The sequence below is a fragment of the Rhipicephalus microplus genome, chromosome 8, assembly GCF_043290135.1.
Source record: "Rhipicephalus microplus isolate Deutch F79 chromosome 8, USDA_Rmic, whole genome shotgun sequence".
Taxonomy (NCBI): Eukaryota; Metazoa; Arthropoda; class Arachnida; order Ixodida; family Ixodidae; genus Rhipicephalus; species Rhipicephalus microplus.
The window spans coordinates 22,908,793-22,931,837 of record NC_134707.1 but is presented as its reverse complement, the minus strand read 5'-3'; the positions used below and the strand labels follow the sequence as shown (position 1 = coordinate 22,931,837).

Here is a 23,045-nt window from a genome sequence, read left to right as displayed (position 1 = left end):
CTAACTCCTTCAACAAGTGCACCTCTTCCTCCTCCGCTCCCTAAAAAGATTATTTGGCCCCGGGCCAGCTTATATGTGCAGATGGGTCTTCAGGGTCGAAGAAGCACCGTTGCACTGCGCATTCGCTGCTTTTATTGATTGCACTTTTCCATTATTTCTGCTTTAGCGCGTATTATTTGTTTAATTGAGAGCACCGCCGCTATCACGTAATGCCGTTTTGCGCCTTTAGGCTAAATTAATAAAGCATCTGCGCAGTCTAAGCCCAGAAAATGCCACGTCAGCCTGAGCAAGCAGCTAAATAGATATACGGCTATGCTTAGCGTAAGCTCGGCGCCGCTGATTGCGCGTTTAATGTTTTATTTTTTTTTTCGTTTTGCCGTGCAACCTGCGCTGTGATGACACCTGCATATAGAGGCAACCACCGCCGTTAAGCGCTCTGCGAATTCTCGCCTCCACATTCTTTCCCGGCATGACACGTTAACGCGTGCACGAGTGGAAAGATGCTTTCTGCGTTGTTACTAGTAGCGATCACTACATATCCCCCCCTTGCACGAGCTTCTGTGCAAACACCCACTCTTAAGTCATGCTCAAGTAAGTGCAAATTTTACTGTGTCTCTTCGACCTAGACTGACTTCTGTCTCGGACAAAGTAATGCTGGACTTATAGGTTATGCGGTTGAGCATCCCAATGTTACTCTGTCTATCACAGGCCCCGGAAATGAGGCATTTATCTAATTTAGACCACATGGGGTTCTTCAAGGTGAGCTAAAATTGTGCAGCACAGGTGCTTGAAGGATTTATTCTCATCTGTGACGTAACCGCTAAGATGGGGATGGAGCAGACGTCGTATATAGGGGTCAGCGGCCGACCATTATACTCCCTGTTACAATACGAAGGTTAATTACGTGAAAAATTATGCCGTAATTAACACATGTTCACATGGCACCTCGAGCACTCTACTGTTCTAACGTCCGCAACCGAAAAACTTTCACAAACCAAAATTAAGCAGTAAACAGCGTGAAATAGCAAACCAGAACAAATGTCAAATATATTACGACACTGAACGTTTCGCCCGTGGAAACTCGCTTTGACTTAGTCAAATTGAAAAAAATACAGGTACACTTTCAAAGGAGGCCAAAGACTAAGTGTTTGGGTATAGGGTGTTTCACCACACAGTCACGTATTATATTGTGTGTTCTGCGGCGGCTGCATTTCCGATGGAGGCGGAAATGTTGTAGGCCCGTGTGCTCAGATTTGGGTGCACGTTAAAGAACCCCAGGTGGTCGAAATTTCCGGAGCCCTCCACTACGGCGTCTCTCATAATCATATGGTGGTTTTGGGACGTTAAACCCTACAAATCAATCAATATTGTGTGTTAAAGTCACTGACGATGTCACCTCACAAAACTGTGGAACCCTCAAGAACTCTAGAACGCTTATATATAGTGATGAGACCAAATTTAAGTCCTCGGCCCCATCAATAAGATGGTGGAAATTCAAATATGAATTAAAAAAACCACCAGAAGCTAATTGTTTTCGTTTCGATCGTTTATCGTCTACAAGAAATGACCAGATGCCACGAGTACCAAGATATATAGACTGATTTGATTAGACAACCTGTTTTCACGCGCGTCTAGCGTAACCAGTGCAGCGGTAACTGGGCAACCATCAAAGTGTGAGCCGCGAACTTGTAATAACAATCATGCAATAAACGAACTCGTGTAATAAATGGACATTCCGCTTCTTTTCATGATCGAATCGGTCTGACTCACCCCACCTAGTGGAAACTTTTTAATATTGTCGCGGGGTCGCGACGTGGACGAAAGGAGAAGTTTATGTATCGAAGACGAAACTGTTTATTTCGGCTGAACTTGCAGCCAACAAACGAAAAGAAAGATTACAGCGATACAAACTGACACCGATGCATAGCGGTGAACAAAGCGTCGGCCGTCGATCAACTGACAAGCGGTGAAGTGTGCCGGCATTTATACGTGTGCTATTGAGTATTCTACCGTTATCGCTAGCGGCCACGTAGGTTCCAGAATAATCTATATAGTTCGCGGAGTGGGAGTAATCTTAACGAACTGATCTTCTACAGTCCCGAAGCTTCTCAAACACGCCAGGCGCGGTTTGCGCTGGGAATTGCGTACAGTGCACATGTAACGGAGCGACAACAAAACTTGAGGAAACGAACGTGGCAAGATATGTTCATATGCAAGTGGCAGGATAATATGTCGTACAGCTCTCGGTTCGCTGTTGCGAAGGGTTAATACTGTAAAATTTTAATAACCATCGTCGTAGCCTCAGAAGTATTGTATTAAGTACGGCTCACTGTCTATGTGAAGGCCATCCACCGTTAAAAATCATAAGACCTTTAGGATAATCCATAGTTTTGCACTTTTACATAGAAATGTGATCTTTAACTATGTATGGGTAGTCCCCCAACCATCGTATCTGTTTGGTCTTCGGTCAATGTATACCGCAAAAATATTCATTTGAAAACATTGTTTGTTGATTTCATTAAGCTCTCTTTCACTATCACGAGTTTTGAGAGTGAGGTGAATAAAGAGTATATATTCATTAAAATACGGCGCTACAGTTACCGGGGCATACGAATTTGGGGAGTACACACGATATGAAGCGGACAAGATTGTGCTTGTGTCTACTGCGCAACGTGTGTCTTCTTTAACTTCTTATGTTCCTGTAGCTGTAGCATCGTATTTTAATCCTGCAGATCCGACTAGCCCAATACCACACTTTGCGTTCACCAAGCAGTTTTGATGTGAGCTTAATACTTGGTATTCTCTTCAGTCCACGACTTAAATGAAAAGTACATCCTGTGTCTAAGACATGATTAGGAGACGCCGTGGTGGGATGAGACTTCGAATAAGTTCATAACGCGTGGACTTCTTTCACGTGCAAAAATATATAATTCCATGTATGTATATGGATGTCGCCTTCGTGGAACATGCTGACGATCTATCCTGGAATCTAACCTAAACAGTCAAAGCTAACAGGGCGATATATTTACCACTAAACGCTAATGCCATGTCGAGTACTGAAATTACTGTAGGCGAGAGTGTTGGCGCTCCACATCCATTACACCCCAGCCCACGTAACCTCCTTTGGTATACACGCTAATGCTGCTGCACATGTGTGCAGGAGCATTGGCGTGCACGTGCTTGACAGTTGCAGCCGGCTGGGTCAGCTTGTCAGGTGTTTCCGGGGTCATGACGGCACGTTAAATCTGCCAGGCTTCCGTTGTCATAACACAGACCCGAGATAGAAAGATAAATTTGATCCAGTGGTTTAGAAGAACTTGTTTTTTGGACAAGTTGGTGGCTTAGTTTGATGAACGTTTCGTAACTGGCGCAAAGCTAGGAACATAAAAATGACGGGAGGAAAGGGACAGACAGGCGCCCGTCTCACTTCGATGAATCCTCAAGTGGCGTTAGCAACGTGTTACGGTGCCCTGTCCGTCACGACGGGTCCGTCACGCTACAGAGATTTTCACAGGGGAACTTTGAACACGCTTAGGAGGTGGTTCAACAGCTGACGTTCCTTCTTGTACTTACCCTCGTGCTGTCTGTCTGTCTGTCTGTCTGTCTGTGTGTGTGTGTGTGTGTGTGTGTGTGTGTGTGTGTGTGTGTGTGTGTGTGTGTGTGTGTGCGTGTGTGTGCGTGCGTGCGTGCGTGCGTGTGCGTGTGCGTGTGTGTGTGTGTGTGTGTGTGTGTGTGTGTGTGTGTGTGTGTGTGTGTGTGTGTGTGTGTGTGTGTGTGTGTGTGTGTGTGTTTTGAGGCTTCAGGTAATGTAGGAGCGAACTGCAACATTTCTCTTGCTCTCGTATCACCTATTTATGGAAGGCGGCAATGAATTCAATCTGTTTAGGCTGGTTTCATATGTTAAGCCACCAAGGTGGTGTAGAGTTTATGGTGTTTGATTGCAGACCCGAACGTTGCGGGAGCGAATCCTGGCAGCGGCGGCAGAATTTCGATAGCATGAAATGCTAGAGGCACATGTGCATAAATTTAAGTTCACTTAAAAAATCAGTTGGCGGAAATTTTCGGGACCCACCAACGTCGCAGCCAAATTAATTCACATATGCCTGAACTTAAGGTAACTAACGAAAGCAACTCATTTTCCGAAACATTATTTATTTATTTATTTATTTATTTACTTACTTATTTATACTGCCATCTTGCACAGTAAGATATCGCAGGAATGAGTGCAAACGCAAGATAAAGTAAAATATAAACAAAAACGAGTATACCCATGGAATGAACATTACATCAGTAAAGTATACAAAGCTGCTCAGTGAAAAAAAATTTTAGCGATTCCTGAACAAATTGATCGTTTCACAGCTCACACAGGGAGCCCGGAAGGCCATTCTAAATATCAATAGTGTGATGAAAAATGGAAAACCTAAAGCAATCAATAGACGACTTCAAAGGAGCTATGTGGCGATTTCTCCTTGTGATCCGAGAAGGGTGGTTAGTAAAGGCCATGGGTGCATCGATAAGAGTTTCCCCGTGAGATATCTTATGCAACAGGACAAGACATTCAAAAGCGTGTCGAAGAGGCAAACTTCTAGGTGCATTTAATTATCATACCACGTTGGCGAAAAATGGTGATCATAATGCTTACATACAAATCTGATGGCTTTTTTAAGTAGAATGAACCATATTTATATTATTGGCATGATGCGGTGCCCCCACGACATACGCACACCCATGAAGAGGCTTTATTATTGATATGTATGCTGCTAGTTTATATTTCCTTGTTGCATCTTTAAGGTTTCTCTTTGGGTTACCCAGCTTTTTTTTTAATTGCGACAGACCTGTCTTTAAGGCATAATATTTTTGCGAGTGTGTTTACTAAATGTGCGCCGTTAGGCCGGTGTTGTGTATCAATTGATTTCTTAACGCCTGATTTGTTATATACTGAATGTGAGCATGCCATTTTATGTCAGGAGGGAAAATAACACCGAGGTATTGGAAAGTGTCTACACTTACGAGCTTGTTTAAGACAGTTTTTTATTTTTTGAAATTCAGGGGCATCTGCCATGTCTCACACCCCTCACGAAAATGGTCAAAAACTTTATATAACTGCGACTGATCTTGAGTGCCAGGTGCTACAGAATATACGACACAGTAATCGGCGTAAAGTCTCAATTCAACAGAAGCCCCATTAGTTACTTTAACCGCGTCGTTTATATAGATGATAAGGAGTAATGGACCCAGTACAGATCCTTGTGGAACACCGGATGTAACAATGATGCGAGATGAGTGAGCACAATCAATGCAACCAGTTGCGATCCTGAGCTCAGATAGTCCTGTATACCGCCTGCACAGATACAGATAGTCCTGTATACAGATAGTCCTGTATGCAGTTTAGGGTCTTGAATTAAGTCCTTGAGTTTAATGAGAAGCTCATTTTGACATACTGCATCAAAGGCTTTCCTGTAGTCAATGAAAATGGCATCAGTCTGTCCTCTGGCATTAGGTGTGGATGCAATATCGTTGGAGAATTCCAGTAATTATGCTACCATCGAAAACACAGAACGAAAGTCTTGTTGAGCGTGTGAGAGAATATTTTATTCAGACAATTACTTGATATAATTAGGGAAGATGTATTCCAGTAGTTTACAACGTGTTTATTGCCATCTCTGTGTATGTGAACGACCTTGGCGCACTTACAGAGCAACAAAACAGTAGATGACTCAACAGAACTGAAAAAAATTGCTAATAAACGCCGAGAGGTCCATTCAGAATCGCGTTTCAAACACAAAGTAGGTATACCACCTGGCCCTGCACTTTTCGTTGAATCAATTTTGAGTATAGGGTTACGAACGCCCGCAGTAGTAATTAGCATGGTTGGGAAAGGTGTTGGTAATTAGTGAAAAATGTGGGGCTGCGCCCATCATCACATGTGAACACTAGTTTAAATTAGTCATTAAATGAAATTCAGAAATGAAATTCATTAAACGAAACGTCAGAAATTATAAGATTATCAGAGCATGGTTTATCGGAAATAATAAATGAGGAAGGACAGCTCTGATCTGAGGAATCAATGGCTTTCCGAAACTCTGAAGGCTTGCCTTTTATGAACGACGACAAAGTATTGTTAAAATACAAACTTATCGCACTTTAAAAAAATAGATTTGAAACTACTTTTCAGTTTAGGTAACAGAGAGGATTTCGTTGGATCGGAAGATTTGGGCTGTTTGCGAAGATGCCCGATACGACGAATCAGATATATAATGCCGGGAGTGTACCAAGGATGCTTGGCATTGCGTTTTATACGCTTTGTTGAAATGTAATTACAATACATCGGCCAGTAATGCCACTAAAGCTGTTCACTACTACATCGACATGGTAACGGCTGGCTCTTTTTAAAAACTCATCAAAAGAGGATGCAAGTATCTCGATTGTGGAGTTATCATCAGAAACTCGTAGTTCACAACAGTCTGGTGTAAATGAACTAATACAGTGGCTAAGTTAAAATCAACTACGACACCTTTGTGATCCCACGGGCCTTCGACAATCTCACAATGATAACCATATTTTTTGATGTTCATTATTGATAACAAAATCAAGAATCGTATCTTTTGCGGGTTGCAGAATAAATAATTAGCGGCAGGTCAAAAGAAATAGTTAAGCTAATTAAGTAGTCACAGGTGACCTTGTTTTGGCCTAGTGCTGATATTGTCTTCCAGTCTATGGCGATGTATTGAAGTCCCCAGTGATTTACATTTTGAAACTATTTAAATTTTGTTTGGCTATATATAATCCGTCGGATTAGAAAAGATGCGAAAACCAGCATCAGGTGAATCAGAAATCCTAATTTCACACCAAATAGATTCGCAGTTGGTTACATGTGTAAGTACAATAAATTAAATGTCTTTATTTTATTTTTTTTACAAAGAGCGCAGCTACAGCACCACGTGGCCAAATCTATCTTTTCCCAGAACACTGTAACCTCGTAGTAAGATTTTTGGGTTCATGATATGTCATTAGGCCAAGTTTCTGTTATGCATAATACAGGAGGATGATAGCATGCAACAAAGCGATGGAAGTCTTGAATATTGTTAAGAATGCTAAGGGCACGCACATTTCCTAACGAAACGTTATCAGAGCGGAGTCAAGTTCCAGGAGGCTGAGAAGGTTGCTTCTTGTCTTGAATGGTAGAGTCGCCCGCTTCGTTCAACACATAACGTGCGTTATTGATCAGCAGAGAATGCTGCTGCAAACTAGAGATGGCGGAGTTTTTTTCTTTGGTTAGCTGAAAGTTTCCGAAGGGCGCTGCGTAACCTTCTAGCGCGCTCCGAGAAGTGCTCATTCACATATATTTGTTGTGGTTTTTTTTTTCAGCTTTCTGGCAATTTTTCAAATGACAAGTTTGGATCTGTAATCTAAAAATTTAAGTATAGCAAGGTTGGGTTTTCCACCTCTACGTTCTCTATGCCTGCGACATCGTTCGATGGCGGTACATTCAAGACCAAGCCTATCAGACATTAGGCCCGTGAATAAATCAAGCAGTGGCCCGGGAGACTCAGAAGGGTGTTCAGGCAGACCGTTGACAATAATGTTATTTTTACGGGACCTGTTTTCAAGTTCGTCAGAACGGTTGTCCTTTTTCAAGTTGCTGGATACGTGGTATTGCTGCCTTGGTTTGAAATACCCAGTCCTCAAGCCTACTTACTTCAATGGAAGCGAACTTGGATAGCCCAGAACAAGGTTTTGTTTCTTGTCCCTCGAGCAGCTGCGGCTGTCTTTAGTTTAACTCGCCAGGACCAGGATTGCTCTCAACATCGCCGGATGATAAAAACAAAATTCTACTGACAAAGAAAAACGATAACGACGTTATCAGTGGGTCAGGCAGCAGTACTAGACATCGATCGCCATTCCTATAGCAATGGAAGTCGTATTTTGGTCCTACCTGTAGGACAGCGCCGACAAGCTTGAACCAAGTGCACACCGTGCCGCCACAAGACCCACTGAAGCGCTCAGCATTCGTTGTCGCCTTTACGCCAGGCCTGAAGCGGCCAGCTGGTGACGCTGAAGTAGCACATGATGCGCAGATGAGCTCCGAAAAGTCCGAGTCACGCAAGTCAGGTGACTCAGTTCATATGTGATGCGAATCTTGTACTAGGGGGGAACGGCCAGCTGCTTACAAGGATGTCGATTCACGATCACGCGCAGAAGCGGATTCCCGAAGGCTACTGGATTCGGTGCAAGCGGCAATCTGCATAAGACTGATTTGATTGTTGATATGTGGGGTTTAACGTCCCAAAAAACCATCGTATTCGATTGTGAAAGACGCTGTAGTGAAGGGCTCCGGAAATTTCGACCACGTGGAGCTCTTTAACGTGTGCCCAAATCTGAGCAAATGTGTAATACAGAGCGGACAAGCTTGAACCAAGTGCACATCGTGCCGCCGCAAGACCCACAGTGAAATGATTGCTTCCACGACTTCAGAAGAGAGAATAAGACTTCTATTTAAAAAAAACTCTTTAGAACAACAGTTTTGGAGCCATCCTACATGTAGGACACGGGGTATATGCACCACTTGAATGATATAAATGGAAGCATTTGACATGCACTTCGATGTTACATACCCGCAGGTCAAGGGATCGAATCCCAGCTGCGGCGGCTGCATTTTCGATGGAGGCGAAAATGTTGTAGGCCCGTGTTCTCAGATTCGGGTGTACTTTAAAGGACCCCAGGTGGTCGAAATTTCCGGAGCCCTCCACTACGGCACCTCTCATAATCATATGGTGGTTTTGGGACGTTAAACTCCACATATTGATCGATCGATCGATGCGATGTCACATTTTTCACAACACGTGGTGGTCTTGCTGTGGCAATGAGCAGCGCACTCTCTGTGCTTCTCTTGAGGAACCACTATGTGGTGAGGTCGTTGAAGTCAACTTTGCTCTTCCAGCAGACACGGACAGCGTCGCCGACGCAATGAATTGAAGCCATAGTTCTTCGTGCACGCTATCACTACTCAAGGCTGGATTAACAGTGTGGAAGGCCCAGTTAAAAAAATGAGGGGGGGAGGTCTTCCCCCTCGCCCCTTTTATTTACCGCGTTGTCATCTGGTCGTACTCGAGACTTGACGCTTTTTAAAATTAATGTTGAATTCCAATGGCAGATCCAGATCAAGTTTTTCTGCTCTGAGGGGAGCAATAACATTCCACTGGCTGATTGAGAGCAACCGCAGATCACGGATTGCTCCGTGAAGCAAGAATTCTTGCTCCGCCGAAATCAGCGGGTTTGACCGGAAGTTCAAGTGACACATCCTGTGCACCCGCCTATCAATAAATCACCCGTGGACGTCCGCAAAACGCTTCGTAATCCCTCGCACCATCTCGGGCTCCCTCGTTATAGATTCCCGCTCACCAACAGCTCCCATGGAGGTGGAAATGTTGTAGGCCCGTGTGCTCAAATTTGGGTGCACGTTAAAGAACCACAGGTGGTCAAAATTTCCGGAGCCCTCCACTACGGCGTCTCTCATAATCATATGGTGGTTTTGGGACGTTAAACCCCACATATCAATCAACCAACAGCTCCCGTCCAGACGCGCGCGTCTAATCACAGATTTGGCGAGAACGATCCCGCTCGGATCTGTGCGCTCCATTCGCAATCCGGTCCAGCGCTCGCGATCTGCCATTGGAATTCAACATCAGCTGCAAAGAAGACAAACCATACTTATTTTAAGCATCTAATATGTCACGTGGTTGTGACGTCGACGAAAGGAGCAGACTGTAGTTCAAAGATCAAACTGTTTATTCAGCTGAACTTGTGGCCGCTCAATGAAAAGCCAGATTACATCATATCACCTCATCTGACAGTTTTGTTTCTTGCAGAGCGCGTGGAGAGATTACCGTCGCAATAATCACCTATATCAGGAGATGAAGGCACATGGACAGCGTTAAGGTTTGTCGGGTCGGTTGGATCATGTAATTTAAAAAGGAGACTAAACTGAGCGAGAAGTTAAGATGAAAGGCAGGAATGCAGGCAACACTTATATATGCAGTCCAAGCACCGTTCTAAGGGTACTACGGGGTAGAAAACACGGACGGGAAAAGGACAAGGACAAGCGTCTTTTTCCCGTCCGTGTTTTCTACCGCGTAGTACTCAGATCATGTAGCACCAACTGGCCCAATCGTCCACCAAGCACCGTGTCCGTTTCTTCCATTCGTCGAGACAAATGAAAAAAAAAAACACGCAATGGAAATTGCGTAAAAGAAGTTCAAGAGTCATGATTCAAGCAATTCCTGTGAGAATATGCTAGTGGTTAAATTGTGGATATATGTTGTAGATACTTCCTGTGCGCAAGCTTTAACAAGTGATGGTATCTTAAGTTTTCCTATATAACCACTAATTAAGATAGAACTGCAGCAGATGGTGTCAGAAACGAAGAACTAAGCCATTGCTCTTTCGGAGTACTTGCTTAACCAGGAAGTTCCGTACCATACACAAATATTTCATGGTGCGTTGTTTGCACTTCAATGAGAACATACTATGCCATACCTATGCGTCAGCTTCATGCGGGTTATCATCATTCAGCGCATTAAAGGATATTTCGAACAGGAACCACTCTCTATGCACCTTCGCATTGCGTTAGGCTGCTCAATCCTCGTCAGGCTGCTCAATGTGTCCGTCCGCTGGATCAGCTCCTTCCCTCTACGCGATGCATGGTTTTGGGCGTGCAAAATATTTTTACCACAGACTTTAGATCTGTGAGCTGACTTCAACATTATCCGCGTTATGGAACGAACAATCTCTTAGAAGCATGTGTTGTGATTATTCAAATAGATAATCTGTTTAATCAGGAGAATCAAGTAGGAGGGTCCGTGTCACGCAGGCGCTCTTTTGTGTTCTTCTTCGTCTGGTCTCTCGTTTTCCACGCTGTTTCTTTTTCACGAGGGAGGTTAAACTTTTTCAAAGAAAACAACAAAGTTGGCCATTTTTTCTATACCTTGGAGGGGGGGGGGGGCTTTCTAAACTTCTGTCCTGCGAAATGGGAGAAGCTCCGTTTTGTCAGTTCCTTTTCTGCAGAATTAGAATGCATTGTTCGCACATGCATCAAGAATATTTGTTAGAAGTGAGGACTTCCATTTTTTTCCTCGAATGGCAGTGCAGTACATTAAAATATTTTTATCCAGTCGGTGATTGAGAGAATTATGGTGTTCATGGTGAGAATCGTTTCCCCACAACGTTAGATGCATCAGAACTCGTACATAGCCATTGAGAAGTGAAACGCCGAGAAAACATCTCATTTCACCAGCATTCACGTTCAGTGACCTGTTCTGTTGGGCATACGTGTTGACATGCACTTCGATGTCACATCTTTCACGTGTGGTGGCCTTGCTATGACAATGAACACCATATTGTTATGCTTTCTGTTACAATTCAGGAAGTTTTTGATGATGTCCTTCAACCTCACGCTTATGCTAGGCAATATATAACACTGAGAGTTATCGAACTGGTATAGCGTATGAAGGCTATAAGGTAAAAATGAAAATGTTTTTCAAGCATACTAGAGTTCCGTGTACCTGTGCAATTGAATTGAAGCTGTGACTTGGAAGCCTTTCCTTTTTTTTTTCTTGCATTCCTGCAGGTTCGGAGAAAGTTATGCTCAGCGACGTCTCGATACGAAACGCCAAGCTTAACCAGAAGATGACGGTAAACTTCTCAATTACGATCAACGAGCCACTTGAATCTAATCCCAAGCTACAAGTGACACTCACAAAAAAGGATGGCCGGGAAGTCGTCTGCTTGCTCTACATCGGCTCATGGTAAGATAGCGTAAAACGGTTTCACACGCAGAAAATGCGATGAGCCTGCGCACAACGTATTCAAGGTTATATTTATCACGATGTCGTGGAGGCCCGTTAAGATAAAATTACGCGATCCGAAGCAGAAAAATACCTCGTCACCGTAACAGGTGCGAACCAGTCCGATTTTGAGTCTGTACACATCTACTAGAGGGCGCTGCATAGCCGCCATTTTTTTCTGCCATCTCTCCTTTCCGGTGTGGTGCACACCAACTCCCAATAGAAACTAAGAAGCCAGGGCAGGCGGCAAGACCTTCGGGTTCGCATTTGAGCTCCATGACCGCTGGACCACCGAGGAAGACGTTTCCTGGGTTTGTACCAGTAATTGTATATATCACTCTTAAAATACGCCCCACAATGTCTATGAAGGGGAAGAAGTAGCCGGCACAGTAGACGCGAGTTTGCCAGCTTACGTCGCATGTTCACCTTCGTGAGGTTTAGAACACTGGTTTAGGAAGTCACATTTAGGTTTCTGCGTTACAACAGATATGCATGTGTGAGGTAGTGGCCAGATACTGCACCAGGGTGGCCAATCCTTCTCTGGTGAGGGAGTGCGTTCCCGGCGGTGGTTACCGGTGAGGCCGCACCCCAGGCCTCGTAATGCAGTTCCATCACCACGCGGATTTTTTTATCTGGTTAAGAACTGCGCGGCACCGGGATTTGAACCACGGACCTTTTGCATGCGAGGCGGATGCTCTAACCACTATGCCATCGCTGCTTCTTTGCTAATATTAAGTCTGAAATTTTGAGGAATGCATGTTCCATGACTTAGAAATTACAAATGCAGGCTTTTCACACTGCCTAGAAAGCTTGAATATAATTGAAACTGTTTGAGATAGGTTCCCATTTCGTATTTGCGTTTACATTGAAGATCTTGACCGACACAGTATGATGACGAAGATAATATACAAAGTGTTGTGAAACGAATGTTTATTAATATCGGCTCTTTGTTCGGTAGAGACCACATCGTACTACTGTACATTATTCCTAGAGTTATTAGTGTGCACGTATACCCTATGATTATGCATGAAGGTTTTCTGAGCATCCTCCCTCTCAAGTACAAAAATCTGACTATTCTGTCCACACAAGTTCCACTCTCTATTATTACTTGAAAGAATCAGCTTAACACATTGCAAATATGTTACGCTCACTTACTGTTGCTCCCCAATTTATCTACGTTTTGATAAACTGTACTGCGTAAAACTGATTCTGAGTGTCTGCATGTATGTGTCCTTTTCAGCACGTACAACCTCTGCGGGAAAAGTAATATAGTTGAGCAGACTCTCGGTGAGTCGTGGGGCAACAAGTGCCCCGTTCCAGCAACTGCGCTTCAAAAGACCGTTGACGTCCCGTTGCCGTCCCTCCTGGGGACTTTCATTGGTGTAAGTACTGGGCGCTTTTCTGTAGTTACGTTGAGAAACTAATACAGTGAAATTCAGCGTTCGTACGACTACACCCGGGGACACTCTACATATTATAAGAATACAAATGGCGCCCGCATCTCCCCACGGGGGGAACTCGAGTAAATGCGTCGCAGAGTGGTGGGGTTATCGCGTGAATGTCGCGTCGACTCGAGTCAAGCGAAAGTCGAGTAAAGACGCCCTTGACTGAATTCCGAATGCGCGCTCCACCGCTTATATACACACTACCCGCGTTCGAGGGAGAGGAGTATGGGGGAGAGGCCCGCAAAGACATCCTTGATTGACCGCGTTCGAGGGAGACAAGATGAGGCACGAGACAAGCTTAGCATGCGTAGTGGTGGTGTGGACGGCGCGACTAAGAAAGGCTCCGCATTTAAAAATGACACATCCGCCCACAGTGGAGGAGGAGGAATACACTTTATTGTCAAAAACCGGTGGCTTCGGTGGAGTGGATCCCAAGCCAAGGCGCCAACCAGGAGTCCATGTGCCCTGGCGGCGTCCTCGTCCCGTTAACTTGGATTGCCCAGAACTGTTCCTATGGATCTATGCTGAGCAGTACTCTCGCCCACTGCTGTCTCCAACCTGATTATCCCTCTACTGTTCATCAGTAGTAATTCTGCGACCCTGTTGGACCACCTTTAGACAGGCACGACTTGCATGATTACTGCGCCTAACAGGACTCATATATTCACGATGTCAAACACTTTTCGAGTATATATTTCAGTCATTGACTTTCCCAGCGGGCATACGTTTCTGTCACTGGCTTACAAGGTTTAGTCCTTTCTCAGGAGAACGGCTCGCGCGCCGTGACTCTGGGGGATGGAGCAGACATTTGTTACTGAAGTTGTAACTGAATGTGGACAGCTCGCATGTGACGTCATGAGTGACGCTTTTGAAAATACCGGCACTCAACCATGGTGGCTTTCATGCCACACAAGCTGTGCGAATGTAAAAACGACGTGGTAGGGGTGTCCCTGTGCGCGAATAACCGTATTACCTGCTCGTGAATCTTTTATAGCATATATGTTGCATCACAAACGTCCCCCCCCCCCCTGTTGGTGCTCTAACCATGGTCTTTTCGATAGTCACTGCAAGTCCCCCCCCCCCTCTATAGATGGCGCTTCACACGGCGCACGCATCAGGATGCATAAAAACACCATAGGAAAATGAAAAAGTCAACATCGTGCTGTGTATTCTTTTATATTTACCTCGTTTACTCACGAGAAAACTCCCTCTTTCCCCGTGTAGGGCAGAAAACTGGAAGGAGTCTAGTTAACTAACCTACCTCTCTTATATTCTTTCTCTATCTCTCAAAGCTTGTACACAGTGACGAAAAGGAGACTGACAACCTCCCATTTTGCGACACTAACAAGCTTCTGAGCTACATAAGAGATTATAACTTCGCCTCACTTGGCCCTTCCGCGACGTTGTCGTTATCCGTAGAATCAATTTGCTGTGCCCTTCTAAACAGTGGTGCTTGATTGTACTTGATAGTATAGGAGAGCAGGCGGTAAGAGAATGCGATGCTTATTTGTTTTCTCTCTTGCTTTTGCAGAAACTTCCCACGACTTTAACTGTGCGGCTTAACGTCACCAACGGCGGCAAGACGGTTGGATGCCAGTCCTTCAAGGTCGACATAGCAGGAGCTTGAGAGAACGTAGCAAGAGCTTGAGAGAAATAGATACGGATGTAGGGAGAAGTCAAAGATAAACAGGCATAAATTCCGAGAAAATCGTGGATAAACCGTCAAGGTTCGGCAGGGCCGTCTTCCAACCATTTGTGCTAAAAAATGTATAAGAACGTGGCGAAAGAACTTGCTATGGGAGTAGATGGACGTTCTGTTCTCGAACGCATTGACGCAATGCGGAAAATAATGAAGTCACCTGTTACCATAATGAGCGATCAATAACTTTGAGATATCTTCGCTTATTTGAATACAGATATATTAGGCGAAATCGACGTTTTCGTTTGTACTTGTACTCGTTAAAACACGTCGTGTATATCTTGAGTTGCACAAATAAAGATGCGATTGTTAAAAATACAATGTCATGGTGTAATAAAGTACTTAACTCAAGCACAACCAATTTCTTGGACGTTCTCTTGGTGAATAAGTGCACTGAAAACAAGGTCATCTTTTAAAGGCCCATAAAATGACTAAGCTCTGCTGGTGTTTTTTATTATTATTACTATTGAACTACCAACTGGCATCAGTGCTGTTTTTTCTTGTCCTCGTTACTTCGTGCCTCCACATTTCGATTAAGCTCGATATTTACCACCGAATAATATTGCCTTTGACATACGGACAACTTCACGTCGACAGATGGACATATCTGATCTTTCATGAGTACCTAAGTATAGGACACTTGGTCAGAAAATCATCATACCTCGTCATCAGGACGTGTCACACCTTTGATGTGTTCATGATGAGTTGATTTAAGGGTGACGAGGTGACTGTGTTCTGACTGTTATAAAATATCCAGCGTTTTTGTCCATTATGACAGTGTTCTCGACGTCATGAAATTTTCAAATGGGAATGGTCTAAGAACCATTTGCACCAAATATGGTGTATAGAGTTTTTAGCCAACCAATCACTTCCAGTTGGACTTTGATTGCTAATTGCTTTCAAATGGACATTGAAGAAATGAGGAAAGCTGTAAAACAAGAAAATAGTTCATAGAAACATGTTTGCAATTACACCATTACTCCTGAAATAAAAAATCTTTATCTTTTATAAAGGTCTACAAAAGGTGTCATTTATTTCATATGTTCATTTTAAAGTCAGCCACAAGAACGACTCCATTGTTCTTGGGACCTGGTACAACTTACTAGGGTGAAATTACTGGCATGTTAAGCGAGGTTATGTTTAGGAGATGGACATGACATATGTGAAGAAATAGTTTTCATTTTGCGGTAGCCTTTACTAATGCTAAGTTCATGTAATCCAACAATATGGTTCCTTAATTTTGATGCATCTCCATTGATATTAGCAGGCGAGACTCTTATTCCAGAGCTACACGGTGTTTCCATTTGGAGAGATTTGCCTGACCAATCTGCCTAATCGGTCAAACCACTTGGATTACATTGAATGATTCTGACTGTTTGAGTTGGTTAGACCCATCAGCACGATCGATAAATTTATTTGAATCTATTTTACTTCCAACGCTAGTCTAATTGGTCAATTCATTTGGATATTAATATTGGTTTTCAAGTGGTTATGTTGGCCAGGCCTGCCCATTGAAATCTAACGGGATGACCCACTATACCCATTGGAATTTTCCATCTGGTGTCCCAAAACACAATCGGAAATGTCTAATTAAGTGCAATAGGAAATTTCCAATGGGATCCAATTAAAAATTGTCAGTTGGTGTGCGAAACTTTTATTGACAGGAAACTTCATCGGTGGTTTCTTCACGAGACGGCTGGTGACATAATTACCTGTCTCCGAGGATTTGTAGCCGTTTAACTGCTTCCTCAACAGGATGTTTGTCTTGTGAACCAGAGAGTCGATGGTACGCGCACGGTGTACTATCTGTGTACCGCCTGTGGTACCCACACGTGTAGCCACATTGGTGGTGTATCCGTTGCGCGTGTGGTCAGAAAACGAAAGGAAGGGTTGCGTTCGTTAAGTTGTCAACACGAACCAGCAACACGCTGCCACCCGGTCACTTATACTCAAAAGGAGGTCAATTTTTATAAACGGCGTACATGCAACACACGAGAACACGGATCCAAGGTCAGTTTTCTCACGCACTGATAGGTGTTATGTGGCGTTCACTAACCTGAAGGTCAGTGAACGCCACATAACACCCATCACATAAACCCGCTGGCAAGCACGCGTCGACTACTGCTATGGTGCACTAGAATACTACTGCGGAACAAACTCAAAAATGGCGCCCGGTGCGATGAACCGCTGCGCCACATTAGGGGAAACTTCAATGCAAGTTTTACGCGTTACAGCTCTAGTTAAGCTACTTAAACTACATTTCTACTTCATTATTTCAAACTATTATAATAAATGAAAGCACTAAATGTTTTTACATGCATTACAAATGTAAAGAAATTAAACGTTTACACGCTATGTTTAAGAGAAAAGCAGTTTTGCATGTCGGCAACACTGGTTTTGCGTTCTGTCGATTTGCATACAGCGTCGTAAGAGATGTATGAAGCCGAAGAAGGTAAGTATCTTTTAAACGAAATGTTTTGTATTTTTTCTAGTAGCAGCGTGCTTAAGGGTCGGCAACAAACGAAGTTGATGGCAAGGGGATTCTTTTTATGTACGCCAAATTCGAGAGATCGCCGGACTCGCCGGTGTTGCAGCAATGTTATGGTAGCTATGTGACACTTCACAAGAAATATACGCACTTTGAACGTAGTACGCCGTAAGCGCGTCGTCTGGGCCGGCTTTAGTAGATTTGTGATTTTCATCTATTCTGTGAGGGTTGTGTAAACTAGGAAACAATAGATGTCAGTGGCGATGTGCTTCGCTGACAAGCCTTCGAAATGGAACGCGTGTGGTGTGCTTCCACATTTCTCACGATGATGCGAAATATCGTATTCTAGCATGGTTACCAACCGTCCCGGATTTTGCGGCAAAGTTCCTATTGTTGGTAGAGCGTTCCGAGTCCGGCGCCGTGCCTGTCGAGATGGCTGCATTTCCTGGATTCGTTCCGTATCGTCTAGTTCGAAATTTCCGTGTGATCCTACGCATGGCCTACAACCCGTGTTCACACCTACGGCACACGTACTTCGCACGAATGGCACTTTCGAAGCATTGTCGCAGCGGCGAGCGGTGGCTGTGCGAAGCTTCGGACGATTCAGCTGAACTTCCGAGTGAAGTGGGACAACTTCTACGAGTACGTTCTCCGGCAAAAGAAAGTGCTGCGACCTGCACGTAGTCAGCTGACGTTGTGCTTTTGACGTCCGAGATATAAACACTGGAATTTGACCGCAAGAAATCACAATGAAGACAACTGATTTTGCTGGCTCGCCGTCACGCGAAATGTTATTGTACGTACCCCCCCCCCCCCCTCCCGACTGTCTTCATCGAACCCTAGCAGTGAGTTGGAGCCCCCCCCCCCCCCCCCTGAAATTTTCACCTGTCCCCCCAGGAGCAGACATGGCCAAAACAGTAAGCATGAGTTACCTGCTCCCCCCCCCCCCCCCCCCAGTTGAAAAAAATCCTGGTGCTGCCCGTGCCTACATTCTGTCCATAGGACCAAAGGCAGGTTACATTAACATGTACTATTGCCTTGAAACAGCTAGCAATTTAAAAAATGGCACTTAACCCGATGTCAGAAAGGCCGCGCAATGCAACGGTTTACTGCAGAGCCCGTGGTCGCGGGTTCGAAAGCCCTGCCAGCATTTCGACAAGTACGAAACGCAAGCGCGCTTGTGAAACTCTTCTCGAAATATACTAAACACAGCTGGCTATTATTCATCCACGTTTCCCCTCTACGGCTTTTTGAGTTGTATCTAGGCTTTACCTCATCTGATTTGGTAGCCACAACCATAAAAAGCGGGGGTTAGCCGATTTGCAGGCCTCCCATTTGGCAGTGTGCTACCTGAAGCATGTCAGCAAATTGCAGCACGTGAGAAAATAAAATTATAGGGGCTTATGTCTCACCTTGTGCTGGGTCCTCAAGAAGACGAGATGATGGTTTCAATTGACGTCGTCTTCCAGTTTGCATACATTTCCATTGATCTCGCCATTGAGTCGTGTGTGGCTACTCTCAATGCTGACCTGCATCTAGTGGAGAGGTCTCCTTTTGATGCTCTCGATTTGATGCTCACGAAGTTAATGCAACAGCATGGTCACGTTGTACCAGCGTGCAGTTAGTTCATCACAGATTTTCGACTGCGGGTTTGTTTACTAGTTTATTAACATCTCACATTGATTTGAAGGGAACTGCTGTTAAAGTGATTTTCTTTCTTTTTTTTTTCTTTTTGAAGCTTGATGGTGTATTGACGCAAAATTTCCCTGGCGAAATAGCCTGCAAGATCAATTCCCGTGAACATGTGTATTTCATCTGCAAAATATCAACAGCAAATATAGCTTGGAAGATATTTTAAATTAATCTTGAAATTTGCACGGGCGATAGACCCTATCACGCTATTGACACCCTCAAATGGGGACGCCCTACTTCCTTCATTTGAGCTCGCTGGGGCAAGTTGTGACGACTTGATAGCCGCGATTTTTTTTTTTCCCGTTGCGTTTGTTCCAGGGGACTATTACTCAGCAGCTACTTGTAAGACCGTGGCTCCGGCGCAAGAGCTGAAAATTTTGTGTTAGATGGCAATCCTGCCTTGTTTCCTGTTCGAAAGAACTTTCTGATGCGAACCGCGCAGAAGCTCGTCAGTTTTGTGTGCTGACATGGTCGATAGTTGCGCGCGGTGGCTTGTAATTTTTGAAACCGAAACTGAAAGTTGTTGGCAATAACCAGCCTATAATTAATTATCTTTCATGCACTGCATAAAATTATGTGTCATGTTATGACTAACAGGACACCAGAAACCCATTGTGGCAAAAAAGCGCGAGGTCAAAATGTTTGTGTCAGTATCGCTTTAATTTATGCATCTTTAATCCTGTTTTGTTTTCGTTCGCAGATGGCTTTGGCGAAGATGAGTCGGAGGAGATCACACCTGACCTTTGGCAGGAGGCCTGCTGGATTGTCATCAGTGCCTATTTTGATGAGAAAGGCCTGGTGCGACAGCAGCTGGATTCATTCGACGAATTCATCCAGATGTCTGTCCAACGCATTGTGGAAGACACACCACAGATTGACCTGCAAGCTGAAGCGCAGCACACTTCGGGGGAAATAGAGAATCCGGTAATGCGCTGCTTTTGGTCACCTATAAAAATGCAGCAATATTTAGTGGGTCAGACGCGACAGTGGGAACTTTGGTGAATAATAAAGGGACACTAAAGAGGAACAATGACTTGGTTTAGATTGATAAACTGCTCTCTGTGAACTCTAATGCCAAACTGCATACAAAAAAAAAAGGTCTAAATATTCTATCTATGAAGCATGATAGGATTCATTTCACTGCAAAGCATAAGACTACATTTTCTAAGGCATGCTAGGGCATGTTGTCAAGACGTGATGGAAACTTCATGTGCGCATAAACAGGACAGAGAAGCGCTACTGTGTCTCAAGTCTCTTCTATATTTTCTTATGTTCTTTTAGTTTCCATTGCACCTAGGTTGTACTGTAAGCACAAACCAAATGTAATCAGCATAGTTCTTGTTTTTCGTAAATTGAAAAAGGTTGCACGGAATATTTATGTAGCTTGAACTTTCTTACGTAACTATAGCATAGGAGAAAGCCTCATGTCATTGAAAATTTATACTGCATTGCGGGAAAATATGCAGTGACCAACCTTCACGGGGCTGAAGAAACTGAGAGTTAGACACAAGAAGACGAGCAGAATTTAGCTTCATCTTCTGTAATTTCATTAGGATATGTGCATTCGTGTATGCATGCTATCCATTTCATTAACCATGATACGGAAGCACCACTTCATCTTAGAAACAAACGTTTCTATAAGAAAGTGTGGAACTAGTAACGGCTCTATAAGGCTTGTTCGCAGCTCCAAAAGGCAGTTTTAGCCGATCCGGAAGCCGTGCCGAAATGGCTTTGATCAGTTGCATGTCCGAAACCTAAAAAACTCGGGGAATGGGATAATATCAACTCAGTGGGCACCCCATCTTGGCAGTTTTGCAACAACTGAAGCGTCAGCTGACCCGCGAGCATTTGATTATCAAGCCGCACGATGCTGCATCTTGACACCAAGCATTTGTTAGTCAGGAGACTCAAGAACACACCTTGGCACGCTTTCGCACATCCTGTATTACTTTGTCTCTGCCTGCACATGGCAGGTTTTGCAGCTAGTTTAGTGTATTTAAAACAGTGGTGATTTTTTTTTTGCAGCCTCGCTATTTATTGAAGTTTGAACAGATCTACCTCTCCAAGCCAACCCACTGGGAAAAGGATGGAGCACCCAGTCCCATGATGCCAAACGAGGCTAGGCTGCGTAACCTGACGTGAGTACAAGACCACTCAGCGAATCTAACGTCACTTAGAACAAATGACATTAGCTGAATGAAATGTCATTCTTACCTGCCTCCTGTCACACTACAAAAACAAATATTTTAAAACTATGACCATGACAAATATTTTAAACAGATGATCATTTCTTCCAAAATCGCAGCTCTCCTGAACCATGACATTGGGAGCAATTAGTTAATGCTACAGCAAAGATTTTTGGGAATTTTCTGAATGTTTTAAAAGTATTTTCAGTCAGTGGTACCTTTTGAATCCCTCGAATTTTAGGCATTTGAACGAAAACGGGGAAGCAAGTGCTTGCTTTTAATCGAAGAGGCCTCACTTTTGTCATTTTTTGATAAGCAATAAATGATCTTTATCTGCAGGTACTCGGCCCCACTTTACGTGGATATCACCAAAACGGTCTTGAAAGAAAATGAGGAAGCTGTGGAGACGCAGCACCAGAAGACCTTCATTGGCAAGATTCCCATAATGCTTCGCTCCACGTACTGCCTTCTCAACAACCTTACTGACCGTGACTTGAGTGAACTAAATGAGTGCCCTCTTGATCCTGGGGGCTACTTCATCATCAACGGCTCTGAGAAGGTGAGCCAAAAGATCACTTTGATGGGCATTTATAATTATAAATTTTTACAACTATACATTTTTTTCTGTTTGTGTGAAACTTGCCCTCGAATAGCATTGCCTAGTGTAAAAATTTGACGCAGGACAAGAGAAGGGATGTAGACGAGCGCTCGTCGTCGTAATCCCTTCTTTTGTCCGGTTTAAAATTTTTGGTCTACGTGATCAGTTCAGCATTACCAACATGCCCAACTTCATACTCTTTCTCTTGAAAATATGCTGTGGCAAAGGATGATGTTGTTGTGTTTTATTGCGACATCTATCATGGGGATAGTAAGAATGAAAATATAGTGTAGTAGTCATCTCTGTACTTTCAGGGTTATAGTGGTTGGCGGCTCATGTGAAGGTCACGAGATCGATCCTGGCCATGGAAGGTGCATTTCGGTGGGGGGGGGGGGGGGGGGGAATCTGTAGACGCACGTGTACCGTGCGTGCACAATGAAGAACACCAGATAGTCAAAATTTGCCGAGTCCTCCTCTGCACCATCCTTCATAGTCATAGCGTGTTTTTGGGACGTAATGCCTTAGATATTAATATTACTGCGATCCTATTCTGCCACACGGGTGTTATGTTGTGGAATCAACAGAAAGCATATGAGAGAGCGTGCTGCTTCTAAGTCTGTGGGAGAGGCTCGAGACGCCAAGCATGCCAAAGGATGAGGGAGGGAGAACATGCATCTGTGTACAAAGTGGAACACCAGCATTCTTTTTTAATACCCCTTTACAATATCACTATTTTCAGGTCGTATTGGCAAACCTGTAACAGCTGGAGTGGTTTGATTTGGTTAGAAGCTGATCAATAGTTTTATATGCACTCAGACTTCATTTTAATGAAGCACAAAAATAAGTTTGTTATACCCGAAAAGTTGTTATAAGGGTGTATTCTTAACAGTGTATCGATTGCAAGGCTAGTCTTCATTTACTTCATTATAATCGGAGATAGAAGAACACGAAGCTAGAATCTTTCTTTCTAGTAGCATTACCTGGTGTCATCTTCAACGAAGTGTAGTTCAGAGGCATCTATAGCAACTGATTAGTGGCGCTGCCAAAGCAAATGTAGTTTTTAGTTTGAAAGGAAAAAGGGCACATCCGCGCAT

The 23,045-nt window shown here is 43.9% G+C and overlaps 2 protein-coding genes across 2 annotated transcripts in view; both read left to right on the top strand.

The window, feature by feature from the left end:
- Positions 1-404: 404 nt before the first annotated feature.
- LOC119164274 (uncharacterized) lies at positions 405-15,344 on the top strand. The gene is made up of 4 exons (XM_037416421.2): positions 405-591; positions 11,627-11,804; positions 13,084-13,225; positions 14,820-15,344. The coding sequence occupies exons 1-4, from the start codon at positions 501-503 to the stop codon at positions 14,913-14,915; spliced, it is 507 nt and encodes a 168-aa protein (XP_037272318.2). The 5' UTR covers positions 405-500; the 3' UTR covers positions 14,916-15,344.
- A 2,011-nt stretch (positions 15,345-17,355) lies between these two features.
- The window catches only part of Polr2B (RNA polymerase II subunit RpII140), a 30,646-nt gene continuing 24,956 nt past the window's right edge, over positions 17,356-23,045 (top strand). Inside the window, exons 1-4 of the mRNA XM_037416420.2 lie at positions 17,356-17,439; positions 19,868-20,091; positions 21,193-21,305; positions 21,693-21,912. Coding sequence (XP_037272317.2) covers positions 17,421-17,439; positions 19,868-20,091; positions 21,193-21,305; positions 21,693-21,912 — 576 coding nt within the window. The 5' untranslated portion in view covers positions 17,356-17,420. The remainder of the gene's footprint in view (positions 17,440-19,867; positions 20,092-21,192; positions 21,306-21,692; positions 21,913-23,045) is intronic.